Raw genomic sequence first — 21547 nt, forward strand, 5'->3', positions numbered from 1 at the left:
AACAGTTGAGCAATGAAACAATTTTTGGGGCCTCATTTTCCAAGATGATGCAAATATGTCTTCATGTGGCTTTTTCTTATGATGACTAACTCAGTGAAAGCATGTCTGTATGTGGACTTAGAGGTCTAGGCTAATACAATCCAGGCATGCAGCTTTCTTGCACACTAATGACACAGGAGTGAAGCTGTGATAACCTGGAGAAATGAGAGATGTCATCTCCCTTAGACTAGTTTCCTCATAGAGCAATTGTCTCAGAAGGACGTGTGACAGGAAATGTATAGCACACAGTTCAAGGTTGAGTTCACTGGTGATGCTTTCTGAGTTGCTGATTGAAGGAAGATCCATATGGCTTGCATAACAGATGTTCTGTGGCTACACGTAGGAATTATTACAGTAGTTCTTAAGACAGACACTGGTAAATTTGGGACCCTCCTGAGGCAGGGTTATGCACAGAGGACACATGGACACAGAGCCTCAAGAAGTTCACCATTCAACAATTGGCATATAATTAGCAGTCCAGTCCAGGTTGTCAGAGTAAGCACTCCACCTTCCCACCACTGGAGGTGGGTAATTGTCAATCAGTTTTTAAATTTCTCAAGATGGAGATACGAGAACCACTGGATAGAAAACCTAATGGGACCCGAAATACATTTATACACACCTACACAATGTACTCTCATTATACACCATAGCAACTTCGGATTCATACTAAATGTTCTTTTTCACCCTCCTGAGTCTTAGTAATCCTATTAAGGAGCAAAATATTCTTGATAATCTTGATTGAACATTATAAACGTGACAAAAATGAAACTCAGCCATTTTAATCAATTATATGCTTCTTTCAATTATTCAATTCTTTACTTACCGGTCTAGATAATTGGTTGATTCTTTAAAGGTAACCTCTGCAGCCTTTATTTTCTAAGTAATCACAATTTCTCTATCATCAGGAAATGCATTTTCCAAGTATTTTCAGGCATAAATTACATGTCTGGTTTGTGGCTCATGACTAACAGCATTCCTTCATTTAAGCTTTTTCGCCTCTCATTACTTCAGGAAATGCAAACTTCCCTCAGTTTGTTTCTAATGCTATCTACAAATCAGTAGTATAATTTCATTGCATGCAAGACTAATGTGCTAGGAGGCTATTGTACCATATTATTTCTTTTTAATACAAGTAGCAAAATAATTTAAGTTTTGAAGCTCTTTTTTTTCTTTTATTTTATTGTGGCCAACATGTGATTTAGTAATTCATTTTTTTCTAATTCTAGTATTTTTGCAGTTAATCTCTCTAAGCTCTAAGTTTCTATTTCCTTCTTTACTCTAATTATAATAATGATAATACCTGAATTTGTATAGCACCTTACAGATTTCAAAGCAAGGTTTCCCACATTATTTCATTTGATCCTTAAAACAACCATGTGAGTCAGCAGAGTAGGTCTGGCCTCCATCTGGCCTCTACCTCTGTGTGCCCCAACACAAATGACCTTGGGTAGGCCACTTAATAATCCTCTCTGCACCTCAGTTTCCTCATTCCTATTGGGCTATAAAGAGTCATAGAATGTTACTATTTTTATTAATTACTATGATTCAATCCAGAAAGGAAAAAGAAAACCTATGAATCAGAGAAAGGGAGTTTCTTCTCCACTGTCATCCAGCAGGTAAGCTGATCAAGTCTTCTGACTTCCCGTCAGAGGATAAATAACTTCCTGTTACAGATACGGAATCATACAGAACTGGATGCAAAGTCTAAATTCACCATGTATAAGGATATGAAAATGCAAAGAAGACATCTCGATTCTCTGAGTTAAAATTCCTCATGGAAAACATGGGAAAATTGCATACCCCAGTTGTTATAAGGTCTAAATGAGCACACACATGAAACTCCAGCACAGTGCCTAGCACACAGTAAGCTGGCATGCACTTGTTACATGCCAGTTCCTTACCAGACTTAGTGCACTAACCTAGACAAGTCAAATGGCTTCATGTTTTTCAGGAACATTTGAAGACATCTTTCTCAATAGCATAACACAAACTCCAATTTGAAAATCATATGCTACAAAAGCAGCCCAAGAGAGAAGTTCCCTATCACTAACCAAATCTAGGGACGGTCAACATTCTCTCCATTCTAGCAGTGGTAGAGGCAAAGAAAAGAAGGGAAAGAAATTAGCCAGGAACATGAGAGATCACCATTTATCTTTCTGCCAAGAAAGGATAATAGGTCCTAGAGATCAGTGTTCATATTGGCTAGTTTATGAACCACTGGCGCTATTGGACAGGTAACTGGACCTTGTTTTAGGCTTCAGGGTAGCAAGAACTTTCCTGAAAGTCTTGACCCACCATCAGGAATGTTTATTCTAAATTTGATAAGTCCTCCCACTGCCACCTTAGGGAAGAGCTGTGGTATGTTCTCGTTTCTACCAGTGGACCATGGGCCAGCTCTAGGACCCCCATGACCACTGCCATGTCAGCATGTCCTGATACTCCAAGGGTATCCAGCCCAGTCTTGGTCTGGAGAGCCTTATGGAGGTGCAACATCAGTTCTAGTATTCTGTTACTCCTCAGTGCTGTCCCAGGGAACCCTGAATGTGGACACAGCTCAAGATGACAACCAATCATCAAAGCAAGGGTGAAAGAAAAATAATTATTAGGTCAACAATCACTAGCATTATTCTTTTTCTTCACAGTTTTGACTTAAGAACAAAGGTTTTGGCTAGGCGTGGTGGCTCACGCCTGTAATCCCAGCACTTTGGGAGGTCAAGGTGGGCAATCACCTGAGGCCAAGAGTTTGAGACCAGCCTTGCCAACATAGTGAAACCCCATCTCTAGTAAGAATACAAAAATTAGCTGGGCATGGTGGTACGCACCTGTAATCCCAGCTACTTGACAGGCTGAGGCAGGAGAATCACTTGAACCTGGGATGTGGAGGCTGCAGTGGGTCGAGATCGTACCACTGCACTCCAGACTGGGTGACAGAGTGAGACTCCGTCTCAGGAAACAAAAAAAAAAAAAAAAAAGAACAAATGTTTTTCCTCATCAGGAAGCACAAAGGTAACAAGCTACTAATCACGCAATACGCCCTGCCCCACACTATACTAAATGTTCCCATCTATGTCTCTACTTGATGTACCCTTGTAATATCAAGACAGATGGCTTTTGAAACTTCTGAAAATGTTGATAACAGATTTTTTCAACTGCCTACTCAAAAATACACTGCTAACATTTAAAAAATGGATCTATATAACAGGCCTTGTGAAAAGATGGCATTTACCTTAAAGGTACAAGACCATCAATTTATCATGACTTAAAATTATGAAGGGAGAATAAATCAAGAGTTCTTCACCTCATTATAGTGTTGAGGATAGTGTGGATGTTGGATTTTAAGAATAAACTTTTGAGTAAAGCTCATTTTTCTAACCCATCCAAAGATAACATGTAAAACCTATCTCCTTGTTCCTTCTTCACCTTGAGAAAAGATAAGACACTTACCATGCTTTGACCTCTCCTCTATTTTCTGCAGAAAATGGAAGCCCTGATTTCTTGTACTTCCCCAATCTTCCTTCCCCTCTCCTGCTTTGTTCTCATTCTAATGTTCTGTTCCCACCTTCCAACCCATAGCTCATGATTCCTCAACTGCTCTCCATCTTGTATTATTTTTAATCTCCTCTGGGACCTTTCTCCACTTAGCTTCACCCTTCTCTCCTGTATCTTCCACCTTCTCTTTCTCCATTGAAGTTATTTGCTTCCCATCAATCTCTAAACATGTTCACGTTTATCTCATTTTTTTAAAAAGCTTCCCTTTATATAATTCCTCCCTTTACTTTCTAACTTATCTTTCTTTCTTTTTTCCTCCATGTAAAACATTTCTGCAAGATCATATCTACATTGACATCTCACTTTCTTTACTTAACCACTTACCATTTATTCTCCAACCCCTGGCAGTTTGGCATCCCACAGTGACCATTGTCATCAACAAATAAAACAACTCTCCCTAAGGTCACCATTACTCCTTAACTGCTAAATCCAAACAGCCACTTTAAAGTTCTTACCTTTCCTGACCTCTCTGAGGCACAGCAAATCCTTCCTCTACAAAATCCTTAGCTCCCTAGGTTTCTATTAAATGTTTCTTTCCTAGTTCTCTTCCTACCACTCTGATCATTCCTTTGGAGTTTCCTTTCCTGGCCTCTGCTTTCACCACCTCTTTTACCCCTTAAATGGTGCTACTCCCAAGAATTGTTTGTCCTCCTTTTTATTCCATAATCTCTTCAGTGATGGTAGGCATTCTCACAGCTTCCACTAACACCTATAAGACAATAACAGCTAAACTTCTCTCTTGACCACTCCCATGAGTTTCAGACCCATATATCCAAGCCTTCTGGATAGCTCTCTCCTGATATCTCTCTAGCATCTCAAAGCCAACATGCTCAAAACTAAATTAGTTATTTCTTCTCTACAAGCACCAACCATGTTCTCTTCCTGAACAACTTGTTCATGATACCACCACTCTCTCAAATAAAAAACTTGGGAACCATTAATTCTTATTCCATATTCCCCACATGCAATTAGACACCCAATTCCATAATTTCAACTTCCTTACTCTACCTTAAATCATTATTGATATAAGCTCCCCTCATCAATTACAATAGCTTCTTTATCTTTCCTTAGTATCTCCTACCTGCAACCCATGGTCCACACTGCCCAACATCATTCTAAACTGTACATTTGTCCTGGTCATACCATGATTTAAATATTTGTAATGATTTTTATCATGTAAAAAATTATGTTCAAACTCTTTATAATGAGTTTGAGTACAAAGTCTTTGCTGATCTTTCCTTGCTATCTCTCTGTCACCATGCAGGCATGCCATCACTGGTTCAAATGATCTCTGCCACTCGACTAGGAACTCCTTGAAAACACAGACTATGCTATTCCTCTTTGTACACTGGTGTAAGGCAGTGACTAGCACATAGTAGGCCTTCATAAATTTTTGTTAAACCAATTATATATCTAAATATATACCTTCAAAGTAGTATAAAAATTAACCTGTTGATATGGGAACACTGCTATTTTATGGATCATACTATTACTGACAGATTGAAAACCAGTAGCTTAGGTGACCTAAGTTTCTTCATCAGGCTTACCAAACTTGAAAGTTCCTGCAATGTCTCAATCAAGAGTTGCTTAGTTGCTTTGAACAAGGCAACAAGACCCTAGTCTCACCAGTCATAGCTTACTCTCTACCCCAAAGTAGTATTTGGGCCTATGCTGTCTTCCTTAAGAACTTTCCTTTTCCAGAAGTCACTGTCCCTTAAAGGGTACTCTTCTAAAATCACAGCTCTTGAAAATTTTCTCTATTGTTGTATTTCTTACATCATTTTTGTTTTATTACAGAAAATTACACTGATACTACATTTCAATAAAAACCAACCAGCTGCCAGCAATTCAATAAGATTCTTCCATCATAATCTCTTCCCAGTCGCCTCTCATCTCTACCCCAAATAGAAAGTTTAGAAGCAGTCACTATAAAATCAATACTTGTAGACACAGCAGTTTGATGATTATTGGAGCTACACACTAGCCGGACTACCACTAGAAATTCAACCTAGCTATAGTACCCCCCTCTGGTTGAGACAATCTTCTAACCCATGATTATTAACCATCAGAAAAAATGATTGGCTTTTTTCCTTTATTCTGGAACAACGATTTTCAAAGAGCACTCAAACCACTGAAGAGCTGCTAACAACCTAAAATGGAAAAGAAAAACAGTGGCCTTGCAATGGATGACACTGATTGGGAAAAGAAACAGATATCTCCATTGACATTCTGATGAAGTCTTCAGGAGCTGCCTACTGACAATCACAGCAGTAGAAAGTGTCAAGGGGGCATTCCTTGCTGTAGGAAGTGTTGGGCAGAGAGGAGCTCGTTGGAAACAGGAAGTATCTCTTCAATCCTACTGTGCTCCCGAAAGAAGATGAAATTTGTTTCTGAAGACTTCATCAGAAACTTGCAGTTGCCTCAAATACAGTGTATGTACAAATTTCACTTGTAAAATATATTCCCCTGGAAATGAGTTGGGTGCTTTAAACATAAATCAAATGTTGATTAGTGAGTTCGAAAATGTAACAAGCAACCATTTTCCAGAAAGAAAAAATACATACATATTCAGCTACCTTGTATGGCTCCCCAAAAAGATCAAAGCCTGAAGAAAAGAGATCGTCTTCTTGCTGGACTTCTTGATTCCTCCGTTCCCATTCCCTTTTTTTAAGTGCACTACGGTCTTGTTCATAGTGACTGATATGAAAAGGAAAAGACAAAAAGAGAAAAAGATAAATTAATCATGCGAATCATTTAAATTTTTCTTGTTGTCAATAATAAAAAAAAAAAAATTCAAGTCAACTTGCTGCCCAAGCTGACACTACATAGAGAGCAGATAATCCTTTTCATTACACCTATTGAGTTTAAGATCCTGACCAGCTCTTCAGAACAAAGACGAAAACAAAAACTTGCTTATCTGAAATTACATTCATGACAAGCAAGTAAAGCAAAATTCTCTTCCCTTGTCATTGTTTGATTATTATAAGTAATTACATACTCCCCAAAAGTCAGTCCACAGTGCAGAAAGGTACTAAATTAAAGTTACATTGTGTTGCCAACTACCTAGGGCTCAGAATCCACAGATGTCACAAAGTCCTAAGAGAAAAGAATTATCAAAGTATGGAGCTGCAGATAAACTGGAATTCTGTCCTGAGCCCATAGACAAAGTGAGCCTGTTTTAATGAACTCACAGGAGAATTTAAGGACATTTTCGGAAGTCCACAGAAAAATAAATAACCAAATCACCTACACTTCTTTTTGTTTGGTTGTTGTGGTATTGGTCTTCTTATAGTTTTCTTCAAAGGTGAATGGAAGCCTTTTTGAGAAACTCTTCACAAAAAAAAGGGGGTCTGACTTGAATAACAAATGACTAGCTGTAGATGAAAAAAAAGGAGGTGTCGAAAGCCTTTAATGACCTCGATGAACAAATGCTTTACAAAGACTAACTGTGACTCTCATCACATTTCAGGCTTTCCCATTGGAGGATCAAAAGCTCCTAAACAACATTTAAGATATATTCCGGGCCTTTTGGTATTATGGAATGGAATGCTTCCTTACTAAGAAAACAATTATTTTCTTCATCATGCAAGACTGCAAATTAAACCATAATTGTAAGTCTTGTAGCAGTGTATTTTATTTTATTCATTGGGTTTTTTTCATGCTTTTGATGTTAACCTTACCCAACGTGAGTACATACACACTGGGCAAATTTAAGTTACATAAATGTACATAAAATGCCTAGCAGGTGTTGGATAAATATTGGTTTCCTTCCCCATGTTAATATTCCCATGTTAAGACTTAATTAGATAATTGACATGCAAATGAACATAATAGCTAAAGGAATTACAAGAGATCTACTGATATAAGAGTACAGTTGACAGGCTTTGACTATATCCGAAACCTTAATATCTGTCATTGGTAGGCTAGTTTGCTCAAAGTATCATAGATTTAATTTACAAAGTAAGAACCTAGAACATAAACTATCTGTGCAGCTTAACTGGATGTTGATAAACATGGAGTGTACAATGCCACTACACTTAATCATCCACTTTTCTTCACAAGAATCCTTGAGGTCAAATTCAAAGTGACTTTGATAACTTCATCTCCTAGATAAAGAACACTCATTTCTCCATTAAAAAACAGCGACAACATTTATAGGATGTTTAAATGCACATTACACTTTCATAATACAAACAACGTCAGATACATTAAAGCTCACTGGACCATTCATGAGTATATTCAACAAATGTTATCACTGTCTGAGCAAAGCAAACAAAACCTTCAGAGTCCTACCCAAAGCCAGGGCCCCACATCTAACCCTCACCTGGTCAAGGAAGATGTCAAGTCCAGATACTGGAAGGCAGCCTATCATTTGTAGTCTCAGATGCCCTCCATAGGTATTAGATTTTCTAGCATCATCTTTCATTTCCATTCACAAGTTGAACTCAGTATCCCAAACAATTGCTGTGTGTCTCAATGTCTCCATGTTTGAGACTGACATGGAACTAATCAGGCACAATAACATCTTCAGTCCGTTAAGTGTGGCGTTTGTGACTACCTCAGCACCATACATTGGCTGTGTGTAATCCAATCCCATAAATTTGTCCAAATGTAAGAAAGATTGGGTGTTAGGGTGAGGGTAGAGTAACAAGTTAAAGCAATATTTAGTGAGGGCGGAGTTGTTGCAAAGGAGAAGGACACTTAATTTCTCTGCTTTCCATAGCAGATTAGTATCTATACACAAACAAGAACCAAAGTCTTTTCCTTCTGAGTAATGCAAGCAGGATGTCCGTTTTCTAGCTATCTGTTCATTTTGTGCACCTGACAGCTCAGAATGACAGGCCCATAGATCACATTTAATTCTCCCATGAAGAGAACTGAAGTGCTTTGGTCTCTTGGCTTTGCAAACTACTTTCCTTCTCCTCTGAGGGAAAGATATAATTAAAACCCTGAAGGAAAAAGAAAGGAGAAGAAGAAAAGGAAACGTGCTTCAACTTGCATGACAACCTTTCAAACGACCAGCAGTAAGGGCACTTTCGGTGCTTTGGCCCTGGCTTTGATTTGTTAGGAGGCTCTTGGCTGCATTTTGCATCAGTTCATTAGCTACCAAATTCCAGACACAAATTTGAATAGCAGATTGAGTGTGCACGCGGGTGTTATCCGTTGCAAGCAAAACTGCCTGCTGCATTTTTTAACACATCCAACAAAGAACAGTTAATTCTCATATCTCTGGCGAGAATGAATTTAATCTCCACAGAGCTCCACTGCTCTTGGAAGGCAACCAAATATCTCCAACTTTTTCCTTTCTTGCTCAGCATGGCGTTGTATTGAAGGCTTCACACAGAGAGGTCTAATGAGTAATGAACTACATGGTGATGAGGCTTTCAGTTTATAATGTCACTGATTTCTGACTGAAACCAACATTACTAATTTGAAGCACCAGCTAATTAAAACCACAGCTATGTATTTAGCCTCTTGTTATACCTACTGCAGTTTATAATTATGAGGACCTCTTTATCTACTCAATTAAATTTCTTATGATTTGGGCAGGTTGTGTTTGAACGTGTGAGCCCTGCAGAGGCTACAGGAAAGTATATGTCTGTCCCCTGATAATTCGATATATCTTTACACACCCGGGCCTGCTTTCCAAAGGAAAAAGAGCTCCATAGCCCACAGAGAAATGCTCAAGCCAAAAACCTGAATGAATCATCATACCATTGGCATGAACAATTCAAATTTCTTCTCAGTGATGAAGACAGGACGAATTGATCCTATCAATCAGCATGAAAACCCATGTTTATACTGAGAAGTTAAGCCAAAAAGCTCAACTCAAGGATTTACCACTCTTAGCAAGTTAGGATATTTTTCCAACATTTTTCTCCTGGATATAATAAAATTGGTCACATTATGATAACACAAAAACTGACCACTCAAAACCAAATTTACTATGAATTAACCAAAGGTTTTAGGTTTCTCTCTCTCCAGGTTACCTTTTTGGAATCCCTATTTCACTGATATCCATACTAGTTGATTGGAAAAGGTCAGAAAGAAGAATAAGTTCCATTTAACTACTTTGTTAATCACCCTGGTGTAAGGCATGATGGTGAGAAGCTTCTCTCTATCATAGGATTTTTTTTCTTTTCTTTCTTTCTCTTTTTTTTTTTAGATGGAGTTTTCCCTCTTCTCGACCAGGCTGGAGTACAATGGCGCAATCTCGGCTCACTGCAACATCCGCCTCCCAGGTTCAAGCGATCCTCCTGCCTCAGCCTCCAAAGTAGCTGGGATTACAGGCACCAGCCACCATGCCCAGCTAATTTTTTGTATTTTGAGTAGAGGCAGGGTTTTGCCATCTTGGCCAGGCTGGCCTTGAACTCCTGACCTCAGGTGATCCACCCGTCTCGGCCTCCCAGAGTGCTGGGATTACAGGCATGAGCCACTGCACCCGGCCCATGTTTTTTATATTAGCTGTGATTTCACCCACCTGTGTGCTTCCCTGGCCACCACAAACAGAGGAACTGCCCTCATTTACAAAAGAGGAAACTAAGGCCCTCCTAAAATGAACAGAGGCAGCTGTCTCAAGCCGTCATCAAGCTAGTGGCAAAGGAAAATCTGAATCTGTTTCTTCCATCTTCAAGTTCAAGTAATATCTTCTCCTAGCCTTCTCCTTCTCTCAGACACTTGAACCTTATCTTGTATGTAGATAACTCTTATTTTGCTCATTAAAAGCCTCAGGTACATTGGTGGGACAATAAAATGCAGGGCACATGTAGATTCCCTGAGATCCAGAAAGTTCAATTACGCCGTCTTCATTAGCGCACAGTGGTAGCCCATGCAGGCTGACAATACAGGCTAGTCTTTTACAACAGAGACTGTTTAAAACAGGAAGAGAGTTTAGCAATCATCTAGTTGCAGTGCCCTCATTTTACAGATGAGGAAATAGAACTAAGGTAAGGTAATGGGCCTCACAGCGGGTTTGTCAGAGAACTAGGAGGCTGGAACTCAGGCTTTCACATTCCCAAGCTATGTGGTTTGTCCCTTCTGCCTCCTGTGTTTCCATCACACTTCAGAATGAAGATGAGTCTCACATGCACTCCGTCGGTCACCTTTCCTTGGGACTGCTTTTTATTAGAAATTGCCAGTAGGGAAAATCTTTAGGGATTTAATTTGGATTCAAGTATAGAAAAACCATTAGTTTCCTTATATCAAAATGTACAGACCCTAAAGGGATTGTAAAAATTAACTGCATCAGTGGGGAAGAGGCTGGGCGAGGGAGAGTAAAAACCAGTTTCAGTCTATTTGGTTCATATATTTCATGAAGCCTAATACTCATTGTTTACCTAATTTGGTTATTTTACAAAGCCACTTGGGGAAACTTTAAAAAATTGATATTTTAAAATGATAAATTTGTTTTAAAATACTGCTAATACATGATTTGCTGTAGTAGTGGTGTACATAAAGGTAAATAATTCAGCCTCACGTGTTTTCCAGTCCAACTACACTAAACGCCTTTATTTGGCTAATATATTTGCAAAAGCATAAAAATACATATTTAGTCCACCCAAAGAACAAACATAAGCTATCACTCACTGCTTGTGGTTCTTCTGAATGAATCCCTGCCTTCTATAACATGTGTAGATATTTATCCATATTATATGTTCCAGAGAGTCAGGTGACACTTTTTCTATACCGAATCCTATTTTGAATTTGACACTCATCTAATCTCTACATAACTTCTTTTTCTCAAGAAAAGAAAATCTCTGCTATCCAATACCTTCAAACTTAACCCACATTATGTAAAATGCTAAATTCAAAACTATAAAAACAGCTCAAAACAAGCCATCATTATTTTACATGTATAGAGTAAAAACACAAGAACCTTGGATCTGGAGGTGTGCAAAAGAATAGGAGGTAAGCAGCCTTGGAAAGGAATTTTCAAAACCAGTAGAACCTCCTCAGCCATATTTAATGGCAGGACTCATGAGGAACTCTGCATACCACCACTCTCTTCAGCAAATGTACTATCTCCCTGCAAACACTGTCTCTCATGAAAAATAATCAAGAAGAGAATGAAAAGGTGAGAAACACACAAGTTTTTAGCTCTAGACACCTGCCCTCTGATCATTCCAATTTGTTTTTTATTTTCCTTTAAATCTGTGGTTTTAAAAATTATGTAGACATCAATAGTCTAGAAGTCCTGGAAGAAACAGGCTTAATATTTCAATGTAGGAGCATCTTGGGATTACCTCATCGCCTCCGTTTCTGAAAATGGAAGCAAAGATTCAGCCCATCTGCAAAGCCTGTCTAATCATCCTCCAATTAAGTCAGGCAGACTCCCCAAGAGCCATCCCTCCTACCTTGTTTCTGTATCCCCTGCTTTGCTTCTTTTCTAGTCCTCTCTTTTCATTAATAACAGCTCAATTGAGATATAACTAATATAGCATACAATTTCACCCATTTAAAGTGTACAATTCAGTGGTTTTTAGCATATTCACAGAATCTTGAAACCATCGCCATGATATAATGTTAGAATATTTTCAACTCAAAAAGAGGATCTGTACACTTTTAGGTATCATCCACTCGTGCAATCCTACCATCCAGCCCAGCCCTAAGCAACCACTAGTCTACTTTCTCTGTGAATGAATTTGCCACTTCTAGATATTTCATATACGTGGAAGCCTCTTTCACTGAGTATACTGTTTTCAACGTACATCCACACTGTAGCATGGGTCAGTACTTCATTTCTTTTTATAGTTAAATAATATTCCACTGTATAGATATTTCTGGTCCTATGATATACTGTGCTCATTAAGAGGACTCAATCTTGTTTTTTTCTAATGATTCAACCAGGATTCTCTAAGTCTCCCATTAGACTTTTCCCTCCTTAAGGTCAGAGGTTTTTAAGTCACTGCATCCTCCAACTGAACACAAATAACCTTTCTGTACACAAATAAGCAATGGCCAATGCAAATGCCATAAGGAAAACATATTTGCTTTTTTGAATAAAAGTGTGTGGCTTAGGCTTTGGACAAAATTATTTTGACTGGCCTACGAAACACTCAAGAAGACATTGTCATCTCTCTAACAAACACAAAATACTCAAGCTGAAAAGATAATTTAATACACTCAGGAATGGTAAAAACCTAGTAAAAACCTAACCTGATGCCAATCAAAGAAACAGATTCTGTTGCTCCCAGGTAGAAAGCTTTAAGGAATTTTACAGTGTGTCAAAAAAAGATGGCATCCAGATTTAGATGATCTGGGACAGGCTGTCTCTTTCACTTACAAGTTTCTTGTTCATTAATAAATTGCTTTACATTTAAAGCCTCAGTTTCCTCCTTTGTACATGAAAATAAACCTTATGTCTTCTCTGCATGCAGTTAGTGTAAAGGTTAAATATGACAGTTATCAAGAAAGGCCTCTGTAAACTACTAATCACTGCTCACATTTAACAGATGAGATGACTGACACCCTGATAAAGCAAATGTAAGTCTCTTTATAGCTTTTGAGTTCTCTTTACTGTGTAAAAACATAGCAAAATTTCATGGTTGCTGAAGTCTAAAGTCTTTCTAGTAACAGATTCAGTTAATTTCATTAGATATCCTTTACAAATTTTTCTGTATATACTCAGATATGACCTTTTTGAGACAGAGACACTAAGTTGATCAATTTAAAAATGTAATTCACAAATATTGACCTGAAATTTAAAATAATAACTTTTAATTTTAAATGTTTCTAAATATTTCTTCTATCACTTGGTTCACAATTTTGGCTGCCCATCAGAATCATCCAGAGAATATTTTATAAATCTCCAGGCTCAGGGTATACATTAGACCAACTGCGTCAAGATCTCACAGTGTGAATCCCAGGCATCACATGGAAAATAACTCCTGGTCTTTATATTAATAGATAAATTTCTTTATTTGACCCATTTGGGCATATCAAAATCTGAAAAACTTAACCTGAAGAGATCATTTATCTCTTCATTTCATGAAGGAAAATCAAGGACCAGACACCTTCAGGGAACTAATGTATTCTATTATGTAGAAATATACATTGCTGGCATATGTTGAGAAAAGTGTCTTGAAGGTGAAAGCAGTTATTACAAAAATAGACTTGTGCAGAAGAACAACAATAACACTAATAGTTACTGTCTGTTGATTCCTTGCTTATGCCAGCCACTGTTCCAGGACTTTTATGAGCATTATCTTATTTAATCATCACAAAAACCCTGAAGTGGTATACCATCGTCATTTTGCGGATGAGGAAACTGAGATACATGAGACACAGGGAGGTTAACATGCTCAACACCATACAATTAGTCAGTGGTACAAACACAGTAACCGCTGGGGCTGTCAGAATCCAGAGGCCACTCTCTTGGTCATAAAGAAGATTCTAGTCTTACTCACAGAAGAGAAGGACACTCTATTCACAGAGAGGCACATCCACATGTTTAAGCTCTGCTCACACAACATGCACGGTGCAATTAATCTAGAAGGTATGTCTAAAATCTTAACTATCTTCAGAATATCCCGGCTTCTCAGGTGCTATTGGAGCATGGTTTACACTATTCTCAGAAAAGCAAGCACAAGTAGACACTCAGATGGATATTGATTATCAAAAATGTTGTAAGAGTGCACTAAAACTCTATTTTCAGGGAATTCCATTTTAATGGAAATACCACTTTTATATAGAATGACCATGACTCTAGCAACCCAAAGATTCCCATCTGCCTGCAGCAGTATTCAGCATATCAACCACTTTGTATGCCAATTAAATGTTCTCTAAAAGCAACCTCTCCAGTGAAATTAAATTCTTTTGTCCTCATACACTGTAACTGTTGGCTAAGAGATGTGGTCCAATATCCCTGACTGCTTGAGAGGGGTGCCTATCTCCTCAACAAGTGTTACTTCCCTTCTCTCCCAAACAGCTCAGAATGTGTCAGTTATCCCTTTACAACTATGGAATGTCTGACTTTATCTCCTTGAATCTCATGTCAAGCACTTCCTTGTCCTCTTCCATATGCACGTACCGTACTACAGCTCTATTGCACAATAGATATCTAAGGATCCCTGAGTTTCTTTTCTTCTCTTATAACATGCTCTTATATTACATGTCTGATTTCCATTTTTATAGAAAATCATTTTAAAATAACTTTAGTTCTGACCTATTCATTAAAAATGAGGCTTCACTATCACTTCACATGGCTCATTGACCCATTTGTAACAGAAACCAATGCCTTACAAGTGCCTCACACTCAACATGGCCAAACCAAGAGAGCTGCAAACAACTGCATGACTTGGAAGCTTATAAAAATACTTCCTGAAGACTAGTAGAGGCCTTGAATGGATGTCAAAAACCAGGCAAATATGTAATCAGATAGTGAATATAGTAAATGTTTTCATTTATATTTTATGACTTTTGAATAGGATCAAAAATTTAAACTACTGTACATAAAAATCAAATTGATATAAAACATTCCCACTTCTACTCTTGTCAGCATCCACCCTGTTCCCCATTGCCAATCAGAAGTAATAATTTTTTATAAATTTCCTGTTTCTTCATGTTTCTTCCAATATTTCTTCATTCACTCTTTACTGTCAACTTGAACCAATCTCATTTATAATTCCCTATCTAAATTAATCAAAGTTGATACTAATGCTGAGCTTTAAAGAGCTACCAGATCTAATTCTTTACTTCAGGAGGATGCTTTCCACAACCAGAAATGGTCCCATGGATTTACGAGAATGGAAGCAGAGAGGCAGTGACAAGCTTAGAATACTTGTGATGGCTCTAAAGTACTTGAAGTATTTGAATTCTGGCTTGAGGCAAGGTTCAATTTATGGAATCTGTGGTGCTGCTCAGGAGTACACCACAGGAGTTGATGTCATCAATGAGGTCTTCCTTTTCCTCTCCCTTCACCTCCTCCTCTTCCTCTTTCCTCAGGCCTGCCTGCCCTAGTGAGGCAGGCATAGTGCCCTGCTCAGTGGCCCAAGGCTTAGCTTGGCCCTCTGCTCTTGATGAGCCTTTGTCCTCTCCCAATGTGTCCTGGCTTCATCCCATGTACCACGTCCCAAACTCCATACCAGTTGCTTCTGCAGCCAACTTACACAGAACAGCTCTGTCTTTCAAATTAGGAAAAAGCTACCTGAAGTATTTCCTCTTTATGCCCATTAAATATCAGGAATTCTTTTCCAAGTCAAAGTCTTAATATAACCTTCTGGCTTCTCATAAGTGACACTTTTAAAAGGTGTTTTATTTTCATTTAGCTATAAGCAAGGCAATTTCAATAACTACTTAATTTAAAACAATATTTTCTCAGAAATAGTATTCTTAATTACTTTTAAACTAAGGAAATTAATGCCCTTAAGGAGCAGTTTATAATTGACAATTTTAAGCTGACTCTGTTTTCACATCTCAACAAACCCTTTGATCCACCTGCACTCACTAATTTTTGCCCAGGCAAATTCTACCCCCTATAGGCTTAACCTTTTGGCCCTGCCTCCTTCTACCATGCACTCCTGCAGAGCCCTGGCCTGAGTATGAGTGTAGGGCAGCAGCAAACTCTTATGACCGTAGGCTTGCTTTCTCATGTGGACCTATAGGTGTGACTCTTCCCTAAGTTACACTTCTCCTTCTTGCCCTAACAAGGTGCCTGACTAGAATCAGGGTAACCCTGTTGTGAGTCAAAATGTATTAACCCACAATTCCTATGTTGAGATTCTCATGCACAGTACCTCAGAATATGACATTATTTGGAAACAGGGTCATTTCAGATGTAATTAGTTAAAAATAAAGTCATACTGGATTAGGGCAGGCCCCTAATCCTATAAGACCGGCATCCTCATAAGAGGAGAAAATGTGAAAACAGAAACACAGCGAGAACTCTGTGTGAAGGTAAAGGCAGAGATCACAGTGATGATTCTGCAAGCCAAAGAATGCCAAATATTGTCAACAAACTACCAGAAACATCACACTTCATTCAAACTTCAGGGATATTAGGAAGAATTAGCAGATCCTTCCTAAAACCCGTCACAAGGAACCAACCCTGCTAACACCTTGATTTCAAACTACCAAATGCATGCACCTACAGACTGCATTCCTGAGCCAGTTCACAATGAAAACTCCAGGCCTCCTCACAGTGCGTGCAGATCATCTAGACCTTGTCTTTTTCACTCTACATTGCACTTGATCCATTCTAATCCTGTCCCTTCTACTCTAGCACAACTCTCCTTTGGCTTTCCAACTCATTCTTCTTTTCCCCCTTTCCTGCTATGTCTGAAAGAACTTGTGGGTGTTAAATGAAACTGTCACTAGAGAGGAATAATGCATTTCTGCTTCCCATTTATCTGGAAATATGCCAAGCTCAGTGTTCAGCTCAAAATAAATATTTTTCAACGGAATGAATGAACAAATGACAGGCAAACATATTTTTCTACCTAAGTTCAGTGACAAATGTTGACAAAATATTAGTTAATACATTAATTTGTCTATTTAATCAACAAACACTTACTGGATATCTACGTCATGCCAGGTGCCATGTTTAGTGCTCAGAAAAAAAAAAAAAAAAAAAGACCTAATAAAAGCTTTTGGGAAATTCACAACCCAGAAGAAGAGGCAAATCCATTCCAAAACAATTGTAGTACAGAGTAACACATGTTACAAGTTTATGAGGAAAGTGCCATAGGAACACTCTCAGGTTGGCTTGGGATAGGAAACAAAATCAGCCAGCTGTGGTCCAGCTGGGACTTGAACACTTCAGCTAATTCAAGTACACATGAATGAAGTGGTATTAAAGATGATACCATGGGACAAACATGGAAGAGTGAACAAGAGATTAAAGACACAGACAAGTTCAGTCCAGTGGATTGTCCATGAGCTATTTGGCAAATTGGTCTACAACACTGGAAGGAAAACAATAAGATTTTCTGCTCCTTGGGGAAGCTGGAAAATGATAATTTGGCCTTTGCAAATGCTTGTATTCTAGGGTAAAACCCTAACTTCATTTGAGATAGCTAGTGACAGGAAGATCCTTCAAGAAATGGACAACTGAGGTAAGCATGTGAATGGTTAACTCATAAAGAATATTTAAAGGGAAATATTTATTGTTTTGTGTATTATAGCACACTGTCTCTCGATATGATTAGTTATCAGTCTCAGTTATCCAAAACTGGTATGAAATAAAGCATTTACGCAGTTATGTTTCATTGATGTCAGCTAGGGGAGCATGAAAATCTCCATGAAGGTGGGTAATTGATGTGTAAATCAGAGCTCAATCACTCGGTAATAGAAATGGTCCCACTGAAAATATGCTTGTTGAACACAATCACATAGAAGCCAGAGGGAGGGAGGGAGAGAGGGAGGCAGAAGGTAGAAGGCTTATTTATTAAAAATGGTAATAACTGGCAATTTGTGCAATTTTCTCTTCAGCAGAGGGCTGCTGTCAGAAATGCTTTAAGCAAGTTGTGACCAGTATATTCAGATAGTTTTCTTCTGTTCTAATGAATTGTTCTGTTTTATTTAAATTTTTGGAGACCTTGTTGTGGTGTTTAAAAAGCAAATTAAAACAACGCACTCTTCTTTTGAAACATGATACATGTAAATGATATCAGTGATAGTAATTTGGTTAACAATGCTTCTTCTAAGTATGCATGCTATTTTTAATAAAATTCTTCTGTAACTTTGCATTTGCTCTCTGAAGAACAGTGAATAAAAATGGACAATGCCTTGCAGTTTAATATTTTAATATTTCATATTTTAAACAAAACTTACTATCATTGATGAAATAGCAGCTCCTTTTTCTATCTTCATTAGAATCATTATCTTTAGTACTACTTAAGGTGGTACGATAGTGTTTGGTGGAGATTTTTCTTCTCCTCTACTATCCTCATTGAATAAAGAAAACATTCTCTGCAACAAATACTGCCACAGAGGATTTTACAGCCCACATTCCTACCAATTAATATAAAACAGAAAATGCTTGCTTTTCTTGTTTCTTTTTGACTCAATTTGAGCCATGTTTACCCTTTGCATCTTGTGTGGGTCCAATGGATTTACCCACTAAATGTGTAATTCATTCTTGAGCCTTGGCACTGCACACACACATGCATACACCCTTACACACACAAGAAACATGTTATACGTGGCAGCACAGGAGCAATTCCACTGGCACAAATGTTTTCTGTTGTGGAGGTGAGAGGTCTCTGCTTACCTGGGGTCACCAGCTCAGCCTTCCATTCAAAACTGTGTGTGTGCCAATTGCTTGTCTCCTATCTAGCACTGGGCCTTCATACAAATGTTCTTACTTTGACCAAAAGGTTGTATCAAGCAAACTAGCAGTAGGTAGTTAAGCAAGTGACAGGTGGAGCTGGGGGTATATTGAGACAATATTAGCCTTATCTGTCATGGTTGAATTTTTATGAAGGTGAGTAAATTCGCAGATTATTGATGTCATTACCAAATAAATAAATAAATGAATAAATATGGAGTATACTGGGATTTTAAAATGTTTCTCTCTTGAAAAGCAGCAGACTCTTCCATTTGCATGGTACTTTTCACTTCACTGAGCAATTCTTTACACAAATACGATCTTATACAAAACTTGCAGCAATCTTGAGAAATAGGCCAGACGGGCACTCTGACTTCCCATCTCACAGATGAAGGCACTGAGACCCAGAAGGGCTGACTGCTTAGCATTCACTGTCACTCAGGTAATGAGGGGCAAAACCAGAATATGAATGCAGATTGTCTGAGTCCAGGTGCAGTTAATTTTTCTTCAATACCGCCCCCTGCTCTCATTGTAAAATGCTTTCAAATTCTGTTCATCTAGAAGGTATAAAGAGGTCCTAAGTGTTAGAGCAAAGGGACATTATTTTAAGGTTTTTATTTGACAAAAAGCACCAAATCTCATGAGGTGCTTAGGTCACAGGGGCAGATCCCTCATGGCTTCGGGCTGTACTTGCCATAGTGAATGAGTTCTCATCAGATCTGGTTGTTTAGTGTGTGGCACCTTCCCTCTCTCCCTTGCTCCTGTTTTTGCCATGTGAGATGCCTGCTCTTGCTTTGCCTTCTGCCATGAGTAAAAGCTCCCTGAGGCCTCCCCCAGAAGCCAAGCCATGTGTGAACAGCCTGCAGAACAGAGAGCCAATTAAACCTCTTTTCTTTATAAATTACCAAGTGATATGGTTTGGCTCTGTGTCCCCATTCAAATCTCATCTTGAATTGTAATCTCCAAGTGTCAAGGGAGGGACCTGGTGTGGGGGTGATTGGATCATGGGGGTGGTTTCCCCCATGCTGTTCTTGTGATTGTGAGGGAGTTCTTACAAGATCTGATTGTTTTAAAGTGTGGCAGTTCCCCTGCTCTCTATCCCTCCTGCCACCATGTAAGACATGCCTTGCTTCCCCTTCTCCTTCCACCATGATTGTAACTTTCAGGGGCCTCCCCTGTCATGGGAAACTGTGAGTCAATTAAACCTCTTTCCTTTATAAATTACCCAGTCTCAGGTAATGTCTTTACAGAAGTATGAAAGTGGACTAAAATACCCAGTCTCAGCTATTTCTTTATAGCAATACAATAATGGACTAATACAATGGGTTATCATTATTAATTGACTAGCTAATAGATCATAATTGTGCTTTTATGGCAAACAAGGATATGGAAGGACATACAAAGAATGGACTTTTAGAAGGAGGAGGTCATGTGGTGGAAAGACCTCAGAGAGTGATTCTGCCACTTAGAGATTGTGTGACTTGGGGCAAGTTCCTGGACTATTCTGAGGCTCTGTCTCTGCAATTAACACATTCAACCCCAGCCTCCCAGCCTTCTAAAAAAAACCAGTTATCCAAAGGAGCATAAAATAAACTGGAGGATAAGATACAATTGTAATGAAATAATCCACAACTCGACTAATCAATCTGAGCCACTAACCAGTCTGAGACTGGAAATGTGGTTAGTCTGTATTAAGATGTACTATAAGCGTAAAATATATAACAGATTTCAAAGGCTTAGTATGTAAACAATATTAAATATAGCATTAATAATTTTATACAGACAGTACTATGAAATATTTTGCATATATTGAGTTAAAATAAAATGTATTAATTTCATCTGTTTCTTTATACTCCTTTTTAATGTGGCTGCAATTCAAACTTACATATGTGGCTCGTATCTGTGGCCCACATTATATTTCTATTGGTCAGCACTACCCTAAAAGTAGAAATTTTCTAGGTCTACTTAATAAGCCACTTAGAGCTTAAACAATATTGGTTTCATTGCTGTGCCTCAGGGCAATAAAAAACTGTGCCTTTGAGTTTGCTGTAACAGTCTAACCTATGCGATCTTATGCCATCCTGTTTAATTATCTCGCCTTTTCTATTTTCATTTCTCCCTGTCAATCCAGTTTCATCTGGACCTGGGGCACATATGTCAATGTTGATTTTCATGACTGTTGTATTGTCTAATTGGTGCATTGTTGATCAATAATATGTGAGGTGTTGAGCTCTGTTTGTGTAATATGTTTAATATGCTTCTACCCGATGCACCATATGGAAGCAGTGCACTGTATATTATGAGTGTATTAATGCTAAGACCCAATTGAGCATCACTGGTGCATAGTTAACTAGTAAAACAAAATTATGCTAAGTAGTTTCTGAACATCGTGGTCCCTCATATTTTTAATGAACATCACAAACACTGTGTTGGTATGTGGGAACCAGTGCATACCCTTCTCTGAAATATTTAAAGATCCTAAGCAGTATTCCGGGATTAATGTAAATTGCCTTTTATAAGATGAAGTCATTTTTCAGGCACAGAAGCTAAAAAGGCTAAATAATTGAGTAGGACAATCTACCAATAACTGTGTCTTTAAATCTAAACTGTGCATTTTTGAAGGCTTTTATGTCTGTTTTTTTTCCCCCCTCAAGGTACTCACAATAGCTGGAAAAAATTTTGATTCACATA

The 21547-nt window shown here is 38.3% G+C and overlaps 1 protein-coding gene across 5 annotated transcripts in view; it reads right to left on the reverse strand.

Annotated features, from left to right (window-relative positions):
• The window catches only part of AFF2 (AF4/FMR2 family member 2), a 494138-nt gene that overhangs the window by 340976 nt on the left and 131615 nt on the right, over positions 1–21547 (reverse strand). For 3 of the 5 annotated variants that reach the window (XM_031660490.1, XM_017953743.3, XM_009198408.3), the window contains exon 2: positions 6168–6288. In XM_031660490.1, the coding sequence (XP_031516350.1) occupies positions 6168–6288 (121 nt within the window). Of the gene's footprint in view, positions 1–6155; positions 6289–21547 lie in introns of all 5 variants that reach the window. The other 2 variants (XM_017953742.3, XM_009198407.4) reach the window with 1 other exon arrangement.

The sequence above is a fragment of the Papio anubis genome, chromosome X (assembly GCF_008728515.1).
Source record: "Papio anubis isolate 15944 chromosome X, Panubis1.0, whole genome shotgun sequence".
In the NCBI taxonomy this organism is placed as follows: domain Eukaryota; kingdom Metazoa; phylum Chordata; class Mammalia; order Primates; family Cercopithecidae; genus Papio; species Papio anubis.